The 19771-nt window shown below is 30.5% G+C and overlaps 1 protein-coding gene across 9 annotated transcripts; it reads left to right on the top strand.

Moving 5' to 3' along the window:
• The first annotated feature begins 5843 nt into the window (after positions 1 to 5843).
• Positions 5844 to 7644, top strand: LOC133675648 (remorin 1.4-like). 9 transcript variants are annotated; one of them, XM_062097097.1, is made up of 6 exons: positions 5844 to 5995; positions 6117 to 6185; positions 6412 to 6593; positions 6764 to 6944; positions 7061 to 7142; positions 7231 to 7644. In XM_062097097.1, exons 3-6 carry the CDS (start codon positions 6470 to 6472, stop codon positions 7420 to 7422), a joined length of 579 nt encoding a protein of 192 aa, XP_061953081.1. In that variant the 5' UTR covers positions 5844 to 5995; positions 6117 to 6185; positions 6412 to 6469; the 3' UTR covers positions 7423 to 7644. The 9 variants fall into 9 exon arrangements, with proteins under 9 accessions (XP_061953081.1, XP_061953076.1, XP_061953077.1 ...); XM_062097092.1 differs by having other exon boundaries at positions 6423 to 6692; XM_062097093.1 differs by having other exon boundaries at positions 6426 to 6692.
• Positions 7645 to 19771: the final 12127 nt, after the last annotated feature.

The following is a 19771-nucleotide window of genomic DNA, read 5'->3' on the forward strand; positions in this document are numbered from 1 at the left end:
GGAGGAGGCACCCTTGGGTTTAATAGGGAGTGTGTTAATAGCTGTATTTTTAGGAGGCAGTCAAGTTTTGGGGGTCTTCCCCAAAGCTTTAGCAAAATAGGACCTCATTGGAAAAACAATTGGAGAGGAACTACAGCAATGTCTGATCGACTAAATACAATGTTTAAACACGTTGATGCCTTTATTGCCTTACCAGGTGGTCTGGGCACATTGAAAGAGATCTTTCATATTTCCTCTTGGGCCTAACTGCACATTCACTAAAAACATATATGTTTGTTAAATGTTAATGGTTTTTATGATAAATTGTTATCTTTTCTTGATCAAGCTGTGGAAACATAAATTTCTAACATCTTCAGCACGACAAATCATAATCTCTATTGCTACTGCTGAACAATTGATTGACCAATTACAATCTTTCATCCCTATAATTGATCCCTTCATAAGTCGCATAAATTGGTCAACTAAGGAAAGCCATAAAACACTTAGATTAAATTTGAGCCTTCGTTTGTAAAACTTTGTGTCTTTTAGTTTTATTAATAGCTTATTATTTTGTTTTGTTATTTCTTATATTTGTTTAAATGTGTTTCAGGTTTGTCAATGTTCGTTGTTTCAGGTGATGTCTTCTATACTCTATCTTTCTACCTTAGAACATTGAGGATAATGTCTCATTTTGGTTGGGGGGGAAAGGGTAGTAGTTGATACTTAAAAAAAATTTAACTAACTGGGTTTTCTATTTGCAAAACTGTTGTTACTAAGATGGCAGAGTCAAGGAGTTCTTTTGATAAAGTGACTCTTGAGACACATCTTAGTAAACATTCATAACAAGGTCTATCAGAATACTTCTTGAAATATTCAGGTTTACAAAATCTCGCATTATTATCAATTTATTTTGCTTATATACTAATTTAACAAGTATTCTTAAACCTTTATTTTCACACACACATTTTAACATATGATTGTGGATCGCACATTGGATTATTATATTATTTATGTTTTTTTGTTAAAGGCAACAACTAAAGGAATGGGATAGTATCTAATTTGCAAAAAAAAAAAAACAAACAAAAAAACAAAAAATAAAATAAAAATGTAGATAAGTTTGGTTTCGTAGCCTTTCTAATTTAAACAATTAAGCCTGAAATGGGTGTTTTAACACCTAATACCCTAAAGTCAACTGACTTGGGAGCTATTGGCCCAACGTTTGTTACATGGGTTAAGGAGACAAGATTAAAGGAATTAAACATTGCACTATCTACATATCAGTATCTGCAACCCGAGTTAATAAGCTCGAAGGGGTGTCTCAACACATAATGCCCTAAGACCAACTGGTCTGGGAGTCATTAGCCTAAAGCTGGTTACATGAGTTAAAGATGTATTGTGTTTTAAGTATGTATATATATATATATATATATATATATATATATATATATATATATATATATATAAAGAAAAGAAAAGAAAAAGATAATAATCCCAACCCGAGAAAGTTAACCTTAAACATTAAAACATAATATTGTTTTCTTCCAATAAAAGCCCTATTATCTATGTTTTCATACATTTGAGCACATAAAAAAAGATTTATTAATATTTTGTTTAAGAGGTATTGAGCAGATATAAATAAATTTAATGAGAGTTTGTTTACTTGGATAGATTAATGAAAGTTGAATGATGAATGCCTTGCTTTGTAGAACTTGCAAATTGTTTTTTTATTTTAACGCCTTGATTACTAGGGACTAGTAATAAGCTGGTTGGGGGGTGTGATTAGTACTTAAAAGTGCATTTTTATCAAGGTTTTATATCATCATTTTGCACTTGAAGTATCAATAACTCCTTAACTAGAGCATGTTTTATAATAACAAGTCTGATACTATAAGATAGCTTTAATTTATGGTAAATGCTCATTTTAAATGCAGGCATATCTTACAATTCAAAGAATTGATTGATGTGATTAACTATTGAAAGTGAAAGGACAAAGAAAAGGCTAAGCTTTGAAAGGAGATACCGAGTCAATTCAAATTGGAACACTGTTCAGTTATTAGGTCATATCTAGAGCTGTACATCTTGGATTTTAGTTTGATTTATATAGATAGAAAGCTAAGAAATAATCCTACAATGTTCATGAATAGTGGAAGATCCAAATCTGTTGTTTTCAAATTCAAAGTTTGGCCACAAAAGAGAAGTCAGAATTTGTCCTGCAATCCAGCCCAAACATTGCTCAGAATTTTACCCATAACTGGAGTTCTAGAAGGCCAAATGACATGCAATTTGGTGGGTGGAAGGAAAAGACAATTTCTAACAACTTTCATGAAGAAGACCTGCTCAAATTCGGATGGTAGCAATGACATTTCATCCAGACAAGAGCTTGAGGGCTATCCACCACGTCCACCAGAAGCACTACTTAGTAGTTTAGCCATATCTCAAGCTCCAGTGATCCAAATGCTCTAAAATTTGATGGGTGGAAAGATAAGATGATTTCCAACAATGTTCATGGGGAACACTTTGCCAAATTCAGATTGCATCAATGTCATTTCATCCAGCCAAAATGCTTGAGTGCTGCTGTCCACCAAGTCCACTAAATCAATAGTTGGCCACTACATCAATAATCAATTACCAAATGAATAGTTTCGAATTTTAGCCTATAAAAGGAGGCATTTGCCATTCATTTAGGAATCTTGGTTCTTCATACCAAGATCTTGCTCTTGCTCTTGCTCTTGCTCTCTTTCTTTGTAATGTTCAAGTTTTATTCCATGTTATATTTTCCTTAATATCTTGTTTATGCTTTTCATTTCCTTTACTATACTTAGTTAACTTATATAATATTTATGTTCTTATATTGTTTATTTATGTTTTTCTTCTTCATAATGTCTAGCTAAGATAATTATGTCAAGGTGAAAAGGTTTCACTAATGGTGTTAGAATATGTATAATATAAACTTAACATGGACTTTAATGTTTATATCCAAGAAAGTTTGCTATTAACATGTCTTATCATTTTTATCTTATTAATTCTTACTACCTTGCTTGTTAAATGGTTAATTTAGATTTGTGTTGTATAACATTTGGTACATCAAATATTGATCCTTCATAGTCTTCGGTCAACATTGTTGTTATGAGAGGAATTTGATTTGTTGTCAACATAAGTTAGCATCATGAATACTTGATAAAATTTATAAGTGTGGTATTACGTAAATAAGATGATTAATATGATCATGTTGATAATTTATAAAGAGTTTATACTTTACTTATCTTTAATACTATTAGTGGCTCTAACCTTGACATTTGTTTTTATCATTGTTTAATCTTCACATTAATCTTACATCTCAAAGTCCTTTTTAACTCATCATCATCATTGTTGTTGTTGTTATTATTATTATTATTATTTATAATTTATATAATTCACCTCCCTGTGGTTCGACCCCGGTCTTGTCGGGTTATTTATTACTTTAACACTCCTGCACTTGGGATAAGACATTAACTCTTAGATCGTGTGATCAAGCTTCAATTATGAACCAAAATTTCTTAAACTAAATTTTTACCTATGATTCTCAATTATTGGTCCAATTTCAACCCTACATATGTATTTTTTTGTACTTTTGTTTTTTTTTTTTGCATATTTGTATTTGTTTTTGTATTTTTCATGATTATTTCTAACCACGTAAAAATTATCAAAACAAAAAATTATTAAAATCTACTAAATTTACCAAAAAGACAATGTTTTTGGCTTTTATATTTTTATTTGAAATATATAAAAAAGGAAGGTCAAAATTTGGTTTTGAGACGTATAACACATGATGCATTTTAAAGGTTGTCTTCCACTCATCTCTCGACTTGATTTTGATTTTATAATAGTTACTTTTAAGGTCAATCTTGGAAAACAAAAACTTGCTAGCTGATCCAACATGTCATCTAGTCGTGGTATCAGATACATGTATTTCATGGTGATCTGGTTAATGGCTCAGCTTATCAGATACATGTATTTCATGGTGATCTGGTTAATGGCTCAGCTTTCAACACACATCCACCATGAACCATTACTTTTCAAGACCAAAAGGATAGAGAGAACACACAGACTCATGTTATTTTGAATATATTTTTCCAATAACTCCATCACCTTTCTTTGCATCTCTTTAGCTTTCTTAGGGCTAGGCTTATATCTTAACTTGTTTGGTAGACTAAATATTGAAACCAAATCAACCTGGTGTTGTATATCTTTTATGGAACGCAAGCCTTGGAGCAACTCTTTCGACATCAAATCTGCAAATTCTATCAACACACCTTTACTTCTTTAAAAGTGTCATCAACATCATTTTCTTTTCCAACTGCACTGCTACACGACATTAGGGCATGCACTACTCACTCACCTTGTATTTCTTCTATATATTGTGATAAAGACAATAAACTATTTTCCTTTTTAAATTTTGGCTCAATCTTTTACAAATACTTATAGATAAATCCCTAATTTTAATCTCAATCTCAATTTCAGAAATTTTGATTTTGATTTTTTTTTTCAAAATTCTTTTTCAACATTTTATAATAAAGTTTGATATAGAATTTGATAAAAACATGCAGATATGATATATATATTAGTGAGAGAGGGTAGGAGAGGTAATAATTGACGTAGTTGATGTTATATTTTTTCATATTTGTTTTTAGCTTAGTTGTTTTTCACCATATTTATTTTATTGAGAAAATATCTTTCTTTAATGATTTTTAATTTTAATTTTAAATGTTCATTCTTACCTTTTGATTAATTATATTAAGATATTCTATTAACTTCAAGGATGAAATTGAAATTGACATTTTTTCCTTACTATTTCCCAGCAGACATGGACTAAAATGAAACGTAGAATAAATATGAAAAATTCGGGTTTCATTGAAATAAATCATAGATTTTAAGTGAAATTAAAAGAGCACATAAACTTGACAGGGTGAATTAAAATTACTGTAAAATAAAATAGATGTTATATCTTCAAGAATGTTACGGTTTGTTCAGTAATAGAAAACCGTTTTTCTTTTCCTTTTTTAGATTTTTTTTCCAATAAAAAATTAAAAATCATGTTCATTTCTTGAGAACAAAAATAAATCTTTTCACCGAAAGAATAAGAAATACATCACAATTGTAATTAGTGTTCATAAAAAAATCATAATAATAATTTTTTATTTGTAATAATGTAATTATAAAATATTTATTTTATTTTATTCAAATTAAGAATTATCATGAAAAAGTTATACTTATCAACTAAAAAAGGGGAAACTTTATATAATATTTATAATTAAAAATAAATTTATGACACTAACTAAATTTGAAAATTGTTAGAAAAAATAATTTTAATATTTTACATTGATAAAAATTTAATTTCTGCATATAAAATAAAAATATTATATTATTTATGTGTTTTTTTATTTTAGAAAACAATAAAAAAATTATAAAGAAACTCAGGTGAAAAAGTTTTAAAATGAGTCTTTCAAATTATATATATATATATATATATATATATATATATATATATATATATATATATATATATATATATATATTTGAAAATTTTAAAAAATAGTTTGAAGAATTTTAACGAGGATTTTTTATTTTTCTTTCTATAACATCAATTTTACAGAAAAAATGAAGTATTAAACGAGCCATTTCCTTTTTTGCTTCTTGCAAAGATGTATATTTAACAACTAGTTTAGAAAGTAAGATAGAAAGTAGCTAATTAGAAATAAACACAAGTGGCGGGATGAAAAGCGGAAACAGATCCTTAGCTTCCCGTAGAAGCAAAAATATGCTACAGCGGTAGCCTGCATGCAAAGCATAGTTCATATATCTTGCTTGCACCAATCTTCTGTTCATGATCTAAAAGTTAAATCTTTACAAATCTTGCAAGACTTCCTTTCCAGGCTGTTGCTTATATATCACATAATCATATCATCAAACACTACTGCCTCCTAGAAAAGGCAAACAATGCAAGTATTTTGGCGTGGTGGATGAATATTTTAACAAGGTAAAGGAGGTACCTTCAAACTTTCTCATATGAGTATGAGAAATAAAGTTAATTTGTATGATGGTTTCATAATTTTTCTTGGTTGAGATAATATTGACAATGATGACATTTTCCGGTCCAGAGCAGCAAGAATCTAGCAGTGTCACGGAGAGAGCAATACCGCCTTGGCGAACGGAATCCTTCAGAACAGGTACTCATGGTGTTCCTACAACTGTATGTTTACAAAAGTTCTAATTCTACTACATATGCTGTAGTCCTGTTTTCCTGTGCTATATTAACATTCTATGCTCTTCTAGCTACATGGATTATTTATATGATTCCGGAATTAAAAGACTGAATTTGATGTTAAGAATTCATTCATGAGAGAAAGGTAAATTTAAATGACTCATATTCTAACAAACAAGTGTAATTACTAGCTATTTTGTAGTAGATAACAAGGGGCAGAACTGGTTCCGGAGGCACTTCTCTAGGCCAATGAGTCAGGATTACGATTTCCAAGATGGTGAGTTTGCGACTGCTGTTGCTGCTGCTGCATTTGTCATTCACTCACATGAAGAAGCTGAAGCAGACTACAGAAGAAAGCTGAGAGGGGATTTTGGTAAGTCAAAGGAAAAAATCAAGACTACGAAACAAGATTCTTCAGCTGGTTCTGTTAGAGTAAAAAGACATTTCTCTAGTAGGGAAGTGATAGTTGCAGGTAATTAACGGTCAAAAGAAAATTCCAAACAAGAGTTTACTGCCAGACTGTAACAAAGGAATAATTTCCAGGTGAAACTTCAGCTAGAAAACCAACAGAAGAGGACAGAAGGCAACAAGAAAATGCTTTCCCTGCCAGAAAACCAAGTCGTTCCTCCTCTGTGAGACCAATGAACCGACAACCTTTAAGCCAAGTTGTGGAAACCAAAGCAGATTCTTGGGAGAAAGATCAGCTAAGAAAGATTAATAGAAGGTGACCCTTAGTTTATTTGAGCAGTTCCAAATCTACTTGAAAAAGTAGTTCAAACTCAACCATTTACTATTATTACTTCCTAGTCTGGGTTATAATAAGTTAAAACTAAATTTCAGGTATGAGAAAATGAAATCCAAGATTCTTGATTGGGAGAAGGCAAAAAAGATGCGAGCCAAACTCCATGGGGAAAAGAAGAAGGTTTCACTTTGATATTTGATATTTATCTAATCAACTTTGTGAATGCTAATGATTAAGCTAGCCATTATCCTGACATCTGGACCTGTAGAGCGAACTGGAGCTAAGAAGGGCAAGAAACATGCAACATTACCAAAACAAGATAGCGAGAATTGATTTGATTTCTGGAGGAGCAAGAGGACAGTTGGAGGAGAAAAGAAGAAATGAAGAGCTTGAGGTTAAAGAGAAGGCAAAGCACATGCGTTCCAAGGGAAGGAGTCCTTCGAGGTGTTTCTGCTGCTGAATGTTGCAAAGAACTTCAAAGTTATTCTATGCATGTACAGTATTTTATAAACTTGACACGTGTGTAACCATTTATTACAGCTACCAATGAATTATTTGTGTAAATGACTCTAATAACTGGTATGAGCGCTGTTGGGTTTCGCACTGGGAAGTCTTTCTGGCCTGCCAGCACAAAAACCTAAACTATTGATTCATATAATATATAAGCACCTCACTTTTCTTATTTCTATGGATGCGAGATTCATCACACCTCAGCGATCATCAAACACGTAATTTAATCAGCATCAGCCAGCGGGCTTTGGAATTTCCTTCACACCCACATATCCGGATGTCAGACTCTTAATGGTGTGAGAGATATTGAATAAAACTGTTCATGGTAGAAATTTTCCTCTTTTATGTATTATAGCTGCAGAGGATTCAGATTAATGAAAGAGATTGCAGGAAAGTATATTAAGAAGACAAGTTTTGGTGTGGGTTATGAAGAACATTTTCGTTAAGCTCAAGAGATCCGAAGAAAAAACAAGGCTGTAGTTCCGATTTTAGTCAAAACAATACAGAAAAAATAGTCTCCGCTATATAACCAACTTAAAGGAATTCAAGTTTTGCTTCTACTCGTCCGTTGCGGGGGGAGACTCAGCTTCTCAGAGGCTTACAAAAACAAACTGTACATAGTTGGGGTATCAAAAGCCGGGTTGTAGACAGGATGGTGCTTCAGGGAGGGCCCTTGGCCCCTATGAAGCTCCAGGAAATCTAAATCCTTGATCACTCCAAGCTGCAAATAGACCAGTTTATCTTTGTTTGGTCTAAAATTATATTCCATTTATTTTCCACGTGTGTTTGTAATGAACATTTAAAATTTTCTGTTACAAGAGGAATTGAGAGAACAAGGAAAAGCTGCTGCATAACAGAATAGGAATAAGAACAAATCTTTTATTATGTAACTTGTATGGATTTATCTTAAAGGTGAAAAACAAATTTGTTGCAATGGTAAAGTTTTTGGCCAGAGAAAAAAAGAAGAGAATTTTCCACTAATAAAAAGGGGTTAGGTATTTTAAGAAATGGCTAGACCGTTTCTAGAAACGGCTAGACTTTTTAGCTATTTTTTTGTTGTAGCTTTATTTTGTGTTTTAGTCTTTTCTTGGTTTTCTTTGATTTTTTTTTGTTATTCAAGGAAAATGGATGATTATTATATGAAAAAGAAGAATATAATATGTGTAAGCATGAAATAAATTTACATTATAATATTGTTTATATTAGAATGTTAAAAGTTGAAAATCTTAAATTTAATATTTGATAATGAAAGAGTAACTGTATTAATGAGTAAAACATACTTAAATTATTAAAAGAATATTGAGAAGTTTATTCTTGATCTTTAAAAAAGTGAATTTAATGTAAGATTTTGAGTGATGCAAGAGAGATCTGAATTTTTTTTCTTATCACATGTTATGTCCGAATAATATGCTTATGTGCAATATTAAGGTCAAATATTTTTATTTTTTTTGTTGTAGATTCTACCAAAATTTTGACATAATTTCTCTTATATTTAAACCCTACCAAGTTATCAACATCTTCAAACCTACCATAAATATCATTATAACACATGGTCCAACCATCCTAGACCTTAAATCACATCAACACCATCGAAGGATTCAAACATCCAATTAATTTCCACAAGTCACAAACAGTAAAGTAAAACTCCTAAACATATAAGTAATATAAAAGAAAGGAAATATATAACAGATAATAGAAAAGATACATATATGTTTCTAACAGTTATATGTTTACAAAAGATTAATTACAAACTAGTTGTTTACATAATTATGGTAAAGAAATTCTACTAGTAGATTTCACTCTATTTCACCTTATTGGTTCCATTTATAATAGAACAGCAAATCATTGACTTTCATTTCACAAATAAGCAACATAATCATTTGCTACTTTATAATATTAGTGACCAGTAAACAATGACCTTTTTTTTTATGCCCAGAAACCAACAAACATCAGCTTTCTCTTACCAAAAAAAAAAACATTAGCTTCTTCTTACCTGGAAAACAACAAACATTAGCTTTTTTTTTTCCAAGAAAACAACACATGTTAGCTTACATTCAATAATAAAAACACCATAATCATTGGCTTTCCTTCATTAATAGAAGCAACAAACATTAACTTTCATTCAATAATAAAAGCAACAAAATCATTGTCTTTCAATAAATGCTTTTTTAATATACTTTTACACCTTTACTTAGGTTTATCAAGTATAATAAATTGCAAGACTAAGATACAAAATAAAAATAAAAAAACTAAGGTGTAAAAAGACCTACCTAGTATCTGACCTCTACATGTGACACCTTATTGCTGTCCCACTAGTACAACCTCTCTTATTCCAATAAAGACAGACATCACCAACAAGTTGAATAACAAAAATATCATATCAATTCTCATCAAAATTTAGAATTTTTATCTCACCACGCAAGACAAATCTATAAAGTTTCACATATGTACACAATGTTTTATTTATCATAATTTCCATAATGTCGAATTCCAAGAAAAGGTTGGCAATTAATTACTTTCATCATTCAGTCTAAGCCCTTCAGAACATTGTTTAATGTTTCAATCATAAACGGATTTTTAGAACTCGATTTTAAGCGCGGTTTGTTTCATTAGAAAGAAAAGACATAAAGACACAACCTTTATAAGGGGGATGAACCCAAATCTACCATTTATGTATCAAAAAATGCTCATGACAGTAACATGTGGGACTGTTTAGTAGGTTTCAGGTTAGACCTTTCATTAATGTTTAACCGCTATTTAGAGTTTTATAGCTCCAAATTACGCAACACCAGTTGCATTTAAAAGCTAAAACCCATACCCATAACTCTCATGAAGATATGTATATCAAATTGTATTATTTGCAGAGTCAAATTATAGTTGGAAGTTTTGTGATAAATCTGTCATGTTTTTAACTTGTCACTTTACCAAACAACAAAATGTTTTAATATATCTCTTTATCATTCAAGACACCCATATCCTTCCAATATTCTTTCTAATACCACTAACATGAATCTTACATAAATAAAACTAATAAAATCTACCCTCTATAGAGAAAACTCTCTCAATTAAACCATTATTCAATGACTACACATAGTAAACAACATCATTCCACCATAACAACATCAAAACACACAACTAAGGTTCATAATCTCAATTTAATATACATTAACAATCTCAACATACCTCATATCACATCTTTATTCAATCTAAGCAACTTGGATGAAGTTCTTACCCTTGATGGATGATGAATCAAGAGACAAATACAAGGATAAACTAAATTGTCTTCATTTTCTCTTTTCTCCCTTTACTTCCTCTAAAACCCTCACTTACAACCTATACTCTCTCCAATCCTATCGTGGGGCGCGCTGTGACATCGTTGGCAACGACAAAGGCTTTTATCGTGCCTATTGATGAAGTGTTGTGTTGGAAAGGTTTTTAGATTTAATCATAAAATTATGATTAATGTTCAAGAGTCGCCACCTAATATTATGGTCATTAGGAGTCTATGGTCTGCGAGAGTCTAGGTAAGGGACAAGTTGTGCAAGGGGAAAACGCATCACCCCCAGTACACCCTACCTAAGGTAAGTTGTATTGTTGTTTGATTATTTTTCTAGGTCTGGTTTCTATTCATTGGTCTTTTCTAAGGTTCAAGACAGATCTCTCTTCATGAGAGAGTCACTACCTTATCGGATTAAATCCTAACCATTCTAAAATCAAAATTTTAGAATCACATTTATTTTATGTATTGTATCTTTACTACCTTAGGGTTTACTTTATCGTGTAATTTTATTCCCCATGGATATTAAAGTCTACATCTGGATCCTAAAAAAATATTGTAAAAGGATTTTTGATATTTTGACCAAACCCTAATGGATAATCATAAACTAGCTACAATATTCATTTTGTATTTTAAAACACGAGAAAGATGCAATTTTGTTTTTATGAAGATATGCTTAGAAAAATTTAAGGATTTGACCGTATGCATGAAAATAAAATATTTTTTTATTTTTAAAAAGAGAAATTAATTTAAAAGTTTTGAATTTTTTTTGAAATATTTCAAAGAAAACCAGATATTTTAATATCGGATTTATATTTTACAGTGTAAATATACAACCCGATATTATGCAAAAATTGGTAGAAAAACATATGACAAAATAACAAATTTTTCCAAAGGATTTTTGAATATATATATATATATATATATATATATAAATTGAATGTATATTAAATATTTACGTGGACTGGGCCATCCTAAATGATTGGGCCAGTCTTAACCCAAAAAAGGGTTAAGTTGGGCCTATTTATAGGGGTTGGAAGAGGGTGATCTTGTCTACATAGGGGAAAAATTTCAGCCTTGATTTAGTTGGAAAGGATCCCAACCGTTAGTTCAAAGTAGGCATGGTGAACTGTCAAATCTGACAGTTGAAGGCTGCCTGAGTTGGCCTTTTTAGATCGGCTCTGGGGCCACTATGTTGTCAATCAGTCTTAAAGAGCCATACCCAAAGAAAGAGGGATGTCAAGTGATCATTTTCGTACAAGTTTTGTCAAATTTGGTAAAGTTTAGAGGTATTAAATGTAGTTGCAAAGTAGGTAACCAGGACAGCTTTTCGGTGAAAAAACTTGAAGAAGATGAACAATAACATTAAAACGGCGTCGTTTTGATGTTTTTCTTTGTGGTCATACGATGTCTGTTTTATCTCATCTACACCCCTGATTGACATCAATCTTTACACTCTGTGCAATTTTGCCCCTGGACGAACTTCAACAGAACTTCCGTATTTGCACACCTTTTTCAATTTGGTCATTGGTCTCAGATTTATGTGATTTGACCTCTAATTGATCATTAAAATTTTAATTTCATCCCCGGTTTCAATCAATTGAGCCCCCATAGTTTGGCGCCTCTTACAAAATGGTCATTGGCTGTGAAAATATTCAATTTGACCCCTAATTGACCCCATTACTTTATTTTTCTTGTAATTTTACCCTTGATTTCCATCAATTAACTTGAGAAAAATCAAAATTGATCTCTTAAAATTTCAATCTTCTCAATTAAGCTCAAATTGGGCTCCTAAAGTTAATTTTTAACCAATTAAGCTCCTAATAAAATTTGATCCATTTAAAGTATAATTAAGTCTTTGCACTTAATTAAATCTTTGAATTGGACCCAAAATAATTCTTAAAAATAATGAAAATTCAATTTGGCACATGATTAAATCAAATGGACCTATTAAAAATTGAATTATGTCATTTGATTTAATTTTTATGTAAATTTGTCCAATAATCATTTAATCTGACATTGAATTTGCATTGTTTCTCTATTTTTGGGCATAATAGGGTACAATTAGGTCTTGAATTTCCTCTAAAATTGCAATTGTATTCCCTAACCTGCTTTCTCCACGTTGCCAACTTTTATTTTATTTTTTTATTTTGATTTTGAAAAAAATAAATTTTAGAGAATAACCTAGAATTGGGTTATGAAAAATCTCTTGAATTTGTTTGGTGTTTTTGATCTCCCAAATCCCTTAAATCTATATTTCTCTTAATGTTTACAAGAAATTTTCAAGGATTGCTCCTCTCATCAATGGTAAGCTGGATGTGGCTTCCAAAGGAAGCCAAGTCTCCTATTTATACCTCATAAATTTTTTATTTGCATATTTGGCCCTTATAGTTTATTTATTTGCACATTAGCCCCATATCTTTTTGTTATTTACACATTAACCCCAAATTTTCCCCTCTTTTTCACATTGACCCCAATATTTTCTTTATTTTTATGTTGGCCCACTAACTCTTCCTTTCTAGTAATTTAATGGTACACCATCTCTTTCCTCATTTTTTTTATCATTTTCTTTTAATTAAAGTCTTCTTTGAATTTAATCATTTATTTTCAGGTTAAATTATCTCCAGATCTACCATTGATTTACTTTCAATTTAAGCTGAGCTATTGTGAATTTTCATTGAATATATTCCAGTATCTTTTTCTCATAAAAACATTTTATTCCAATTTCCTAAAGATATCATCTTCCCCACATAATAAATTTTCTTCTATTCATTTAACTTTATTACAATTTCCTAAAGATATCATATTCCCCACACAATAAGTTTTCTTCTATTCATTTAACATATTAGGTTTCTTGCTATTTATGTATTTTCTATCCAAAAGTATACATTATACCCTCCTTATAAAAATTTCATCCTCGAAATTTACATTCATACCTATTTGTGAAAATAATTCTAGATACTTGTAACTTATTTCAGACTCTTTTTGTTAAGTTTCTTCTTCATTTAAGGAACTTCTACATGATATTTTCACTAAAGAAACCTTCTTATTTCTTAATTCCTTTACATTGATTATTTTTCACATTCTTACAACATGTATTTGGCCTAGGCAAGCCCATCAAAACATTAACAACAGTATAAGAATAACAGGAACAAAACAACAACCAAACTTAAAAAAAACTACCATAAGGACTCCAATGACTATTTTGAAAATCGAAACATGCTAACAAATATCTTAAACTAGTATTTATCAACTCAGAAACAAAATTAAACATCCAAACTAAACCTTGAACAAGATTTAAACACATATATGCATATTAAAACATGGTATGGTTAAACATAAAAAGCAAACACCTATTGCATTTAAACTAACAAAAGGCTTTAAAAGAATGCATAATGGACACTCAATACAGAAGATAACATTGAAAACAAAATGGAAAGGGAGGGGGTGTGCTCATTAAGCTACACCCCTTTGTCAAAGTTGAAAGCTTACCTTATCTAAAGATGTTGCCTCCTTGGTATCTTTCCTTGAGTTGTGATGGTGTGTGTGGCAATATAGTTGTGTCTGGGAATAGGTAGAGAGCTTGGTAACGAAGGGTAATCTTTATTTTTACCATTTTGTTTCTTTTCTCATCCTTTCTTCCCCCCTCTATGGTTTTTTACATGAGATTTTTAAAAGGCTATTGGGATCTTTTTAGAACCATGAACTGGACCATTCTCTTCTATTCATGTAGAAGAATTAATCCAAGCCATTCATTGAGGCTAAAGGTCAGACTTTTAAGTGTTTTAGAGCCGACAAAAGGGGGTACATTAGCATCCATATTTGGTTGAGGCATGTGTTTTAGCTTCTTATAGCAACGCCTTCAAGGCTACAAAAAAGCTTTTATTTTGTCTAGGTTGGAGTATAACAAGCAAGGTTTAAGAGGTACATTCATTTTCCTATTTGAGGAAGAGATGACGGTGATTTTGGGCTTGGCAGGTGGCAATGGAACCAACCTTCTCAAAGTTTTTAAGGAAAAAGAAGATCTGCAGTGGTCAGACAATAAGTCATCTAGCCCTCTTTTATTTATTTATTTATTTATTTATTATTATTATTATTATTATTATTATTATTTTAGATTGATCAAAACAATGTTGTTTTGAACCAAAACCACACATTTTGGTCAAAATGCACTATTTCATTTAAATAAAAACGACATTAGTTTGATAACCTTTGGCTAATTAGGGTTCTAGAATTGGGGTTTGACCAAAAGTCAAATCAGTCTCTGATGTCTTAACTTGTTTTAATTGCAACTATAATTACCTTATAATTATCAATTTTATGCAATTTCATCCTTGTCAAACTTAAATATCAACCCTGAAGCTCAATGTCTTTTCCATTTTGATCATTGGTTTTTTATTTATGCAAATTGATTCCCAATTGACCATTTAACTTTCAATGTTTTTTAATTTGGCCCCTGATATCATCAATTTCAATCATTGAAGCCTCGTGTGTTTTCCAAATTGGTCCTTCATTTTGAATCTCTTTAATTTGGTCATTAATTGACCCCTAAACTTTGATTTTTTATGATTTTATCCTTGATTTCACCCAATTGAGTTTGTAAAAATTAAATCTGATCCTCTAAAATTCATGTCATCTAAATTATGCCAAAGTTAAGGTTCCAAACTTATTTGTTTTACCAATTAAGTCTCTAATAAAATTAATTTGACTTATTAAAAGTCTAATTAAGTCCTTGCACTTAATTAAATATTTTAATTTAACCCCATTTAATTCTTGAACTTAATAAAATCTTTAACCAGGCTTATGATTAAATCAAATTGCGCTATTAAAGGTTTAATTAAGTCTTCATACTTAATTTTTATGTAGATTCATCTAATAATCATTTAATTTGACCTTTAATCTACATTGTCATTTAGTCTTAGGTATAGTAGGATACAACTGAGATTCTAATTTTTTCCAAAACTCCAGCTTGGTTCTTACATGCATTTGAAACCATTCTCAGTCTGCTCTTGCAATGTTACTATTCTTTTTTGTTTATTTTAATTTTTTTTCTTTTCATTTTAGAAGAAAATGGTAATTTTAAGGGAAAACTCAAAATTGGGTTATGATAATTACCCTCTCTTTACAATGCTTACAACAAAAAGTCTTGTTAGAGACTTTAATATTAAGCTTGTAAAGTAGAAAAGATGAGAGATTGTTGATTCACCAGATCAAGAAATGGTTGATCGTTCCAAAATTGTTAGAATTGATAGCTTGAAAGTGCACTCAGGAAGAAAATAGATAGGCCTATAAAGCGCACTATCTGATGGATGAGGGGCCTGAAAATGCACTCATAAGAAAATGGATAGAGCTAGAAAGTGTACTCAAAAGGAAAATAATAGGGTTAGAAAGCATATTATTTGATATGTGAGGGCTAGAAAGCGCATTCAAAAGGAAAGAGATAGGACCTGAAAAAGAATTATTTGAATGATGAGGGCTAGAAAGAAAACTCAAAAGGAAAAAGATCTCTTTCCTTTCGAGTGCCCTTTCTAGCCCTCATCATTCAAATAGCGTGCTTTCAGGCCCTATCTAATGGATGAAGGCTAGAAAGCACACTCGAAAAGAAAGAGATAAGGCCTCAAAATGCACTGTATTATGGATGAGGGTTAGAAAATGAACTCGAAAAGAAAAAGATAGGGTCTGAAAGCGTACTATCTGATGGATGAGGGCTTAAAAGCTCACTCAAAAGGAAAAATATAAGGCCTGAAAGCGCACTATCTAAATGATGAGGGCTTGAAAGCATACTTGAAAGGAAAGAGATAGGGCATGAAAGCGCGCGATCTGAATGATGAGGGATATAAAGCGCACTCAGAAGGAAGGAAATAGGGCATGAAAAAGCCCTATCTGATGGATAAGGGCTAAAAAACACACTTAAAAGGAAAGAGATAGGGTCTAAAAATGCATTATTTAATGGACGAGAGCTTGAAAGCGCACTCAAAAGGAAAAATATAAAGCCTGAAAGCATATTATCTAAATGATGAGGGCTAGAAAATGAAAGAGATAGAGTCTGAAAGTGCACTATCTAATAAATAAGAACTAAAAAACGCACTCAAAATGAAAGAGAGGGCATGAAATAACATTATTAGATGGATGAGGGCTAGAAAGTGCACTCAAAAGGAAAGAGATAGGACCTGAAAGCGCACTATCTGATGGATGAGGGCCTAAAAGTAGGGGTGAGCAAAAAAACCAAAAAATCGAGAAAACCAGAAAAAAAATAACGGAGAAAAAAAAATAACGGAGAAAATCGAACCGTAAAAAAACCCGATTAAACCGATTAAAATTTTGAAAAAACCGGCCAGTTCGGTTTCGGTTTTATAAGTAAAAAACCAAGAAAACCGAACCGAACCCAAACCGAAAAAAACCAAAAAACAAATCAAGCCAAACCGGAAAAAAACCGAGCCAAACTGGAAAAACCGAGCCAAAACTGAGAAAACCGAGCCAAACCGGTTTGAACCGGTTTTTTTCCTAAAAAACCAAACCGAATCGAAATCGGTCGGTATGAACTGGTTTCGGTTTGGTTACTTTTTTTGATAAAAACTGAACCGAACCGAAAATAATCACCCCTACCTAAAAGCTCACTCGAAAGGAAAAATATAGGGTCTGAAAGAGTTTTATCTATTGGATAGGAGCTATAAATCACACTCGAAAGGAAAATGATAGGGCTAGAAAGCACACATTAACTAGTAGGTGAGGGCTAGAAAGCACACTTAGAAAAAAAAAAAGAATAGGGTTAGAAAATGCATTATCTAGTACATGAGGGTTTGAAAGCGTACTTAGAAAAGAATAGTTCTAAAAGCACTATGTAAAAGAGATAAAAAAAAAAAAGTTTCCTGATGACAGTAATCTTTGACAATGCTTATAGATAAAATATATTGAATAATGATCTCTCTATATATTCGGAGGTGTAACATGAATCGTATCTTTGACCAGGCGAAGACATACTAAATGGGGAATAGGTAGGTGATTCCCTCCTTCATCTAATTCTGTTAAATTCTTGAGGTACTTTTATAAAGTATTGTTATCTGAATTTTGTTATTTGATTAATCATGAATTATAAAGAATATTAAGATTAGCTTTGTTTAATAGCATCCATGTTGGATAGTTGAGAATAAGTGATAAGATTGGCTTAGGCTAATGGCATCTATATTGGATAGCTACGAATAGATGTTAATAATTAGCTTTGGCTTATGATATCCATGTTGGATAGTCAGGAACAAATAATATTAGCTTTGACTAATGACATTCATGCTAGATAGTCATGAATAGATGTTAAAGAATAGTTTTGGCTAATGACATCCATGTCGGATGGTTGAGAAAAATATTCAAGATTAGTCTCGATTAATGGTATCTATGTTGGATAGTTGATAATAAATGACAAGATTAACTGCTTAATGGTGTTCATGTTGGATAGCCGGGGGTAAAGGATGTGATTAACTCTGGCTAATAGGATCCATACTTGGACAACTAAAAATGAGTGTTATGAATAGTCTCGGTTGAAAGCATTTATCTATATGATGACATAAAAATTATAATATGTTATTTTCGATCGGAAATTATGTTTAAGGAACTATATAAATTGATAATAGTTAGGGATGAATCATTTATGCACTGAAGAATTCTATATGTATAAGAATTTTTAGACTATAATATATGTCATCAGTTGTTTGTTGAATATAGCTTAAATAAAATAATATGAAATATTGTTGTATAAAGATGTGAAATAACATATTAAAGAGAGACTTAATAGAAAGTTATAAGAATAGACCTTGTGAAATCATGTGATTTTGTAATAATCTACGTAATAATAAGAATAGATCTATTTATAAAACTGTATAATGTCAATATTTAAATTTAAGATATGTAAATTATGGTGTCTTGTTGAATTTTATATTTTGCACATGGTGTTTAAGTACTTTTCTTTGCTATAATACTATTGTATCTTATCTGAATATAGTCTACATGAATGTTTAAAGATGATTATATATAATAAATATTAATTTTGTGGGCTGTTACAGAATGTAGTTTGAAGAATTAAAGATGGAATTGTTAAATTCAGCTTTGCTTTGCGAGCTGAAATGGGAAAAGCTAGCTAGATTCAGAAGGAAAGTTACAACTAATATTTATGTAATTCTCATAAACTTATTTATGCAATTGTAAAAAAAATTATTTTGTAGTTGATATTTCTTATTGCATAATTTATCTGATGATATCTTTTGAATTATTAAAATTAAAAATTGTTTTATTTTTATGAATTATTAACATTGTCAAAATTATATTAGTTATTGACTTGTCTATTTGATAATGTTATTTGCGTTGGTTTGATATTTATTTTATTTAAGTTTGATTTGAGTAAAATGTTAGAATTTTTATTGGAATGTTTTATAATTTGTTTCTCTCAACATTCCAATGAAAATATTAAATTTGATCGATTTCTTTTATCAAATATATATTTTTAAATTTCTTCAATAAATATTTAATAAAAACTTAATAAGAGATAAATCTACTTATATCTTCTTTATGATGTTTATGTTTCATGTCATTTCAAATAAATATAAGCAATATTGTAACAAAAAAATTAAAGATTTCTAAATAAAAAATAAAATAATTAAAATTATCTGTTCAATTAATTTCCATGAGCATTCTAAACAATATAATTAAATGAAATTATGTGGTTTAATATTTTATTCTAAATATATAAATTATTATAGATTATTAATTAAATTCAAATTTGATTAGGAATTGAATTGAATTTTACATGTGCCTTAGTTCCAGGCATGAAATAAATTATGACCAATATAAAATGTGTGACTTTAAAATGAGGTAAATTTATTTTATTTTGAGGCACAAACTTACTAACTTTAGATATCTTTTGATTTCAAACCAAAAATTAAAAAAAATAACAAAATTATAACTATTTTCATTGGTTTTTAAATTGTAAAATACACTTAAAATTTACTAATTTCAGGAAACTTTAACGGTAATA

Source organism: Populus nigra, chromosome 16 (assembly GCF_951802175.1).
Source record: "Populus nigra chromosome 16, ddPopNigr1.1, whole genome shotgun sequence".
Taxonomy (NCBI): domain Eukaryota; kingdom Viridiplantae; phylum Streptophyta; class Magnoliopsida; order Malpighiales; family Salicaceae; genus Populus; species Populus nigra.

Coding starts and splice junctions, on each gene's coding strand:
- LOC133675648 (XM_062097092.1), top strand. CDS start 6,470: ATGAGTCAGGATTACGATTTCCAAGATGGTGAGTTTGCGACTGCTGTT. Junction 6,693..6,763: donor TAGGGAAGTGATAGTTGCAG/GTAATTAACGGT, acceptor AATAATTTCCAG/GTGAAACTTCAGCTAGAAAA. Junction 7,143..7,230: donor TCCATGGGGAAAAGAAGAAG/GTTTCACTTTGA, acceptor CTGGACCTGTAG/AGCGAACTGGAGCTAAGAAG.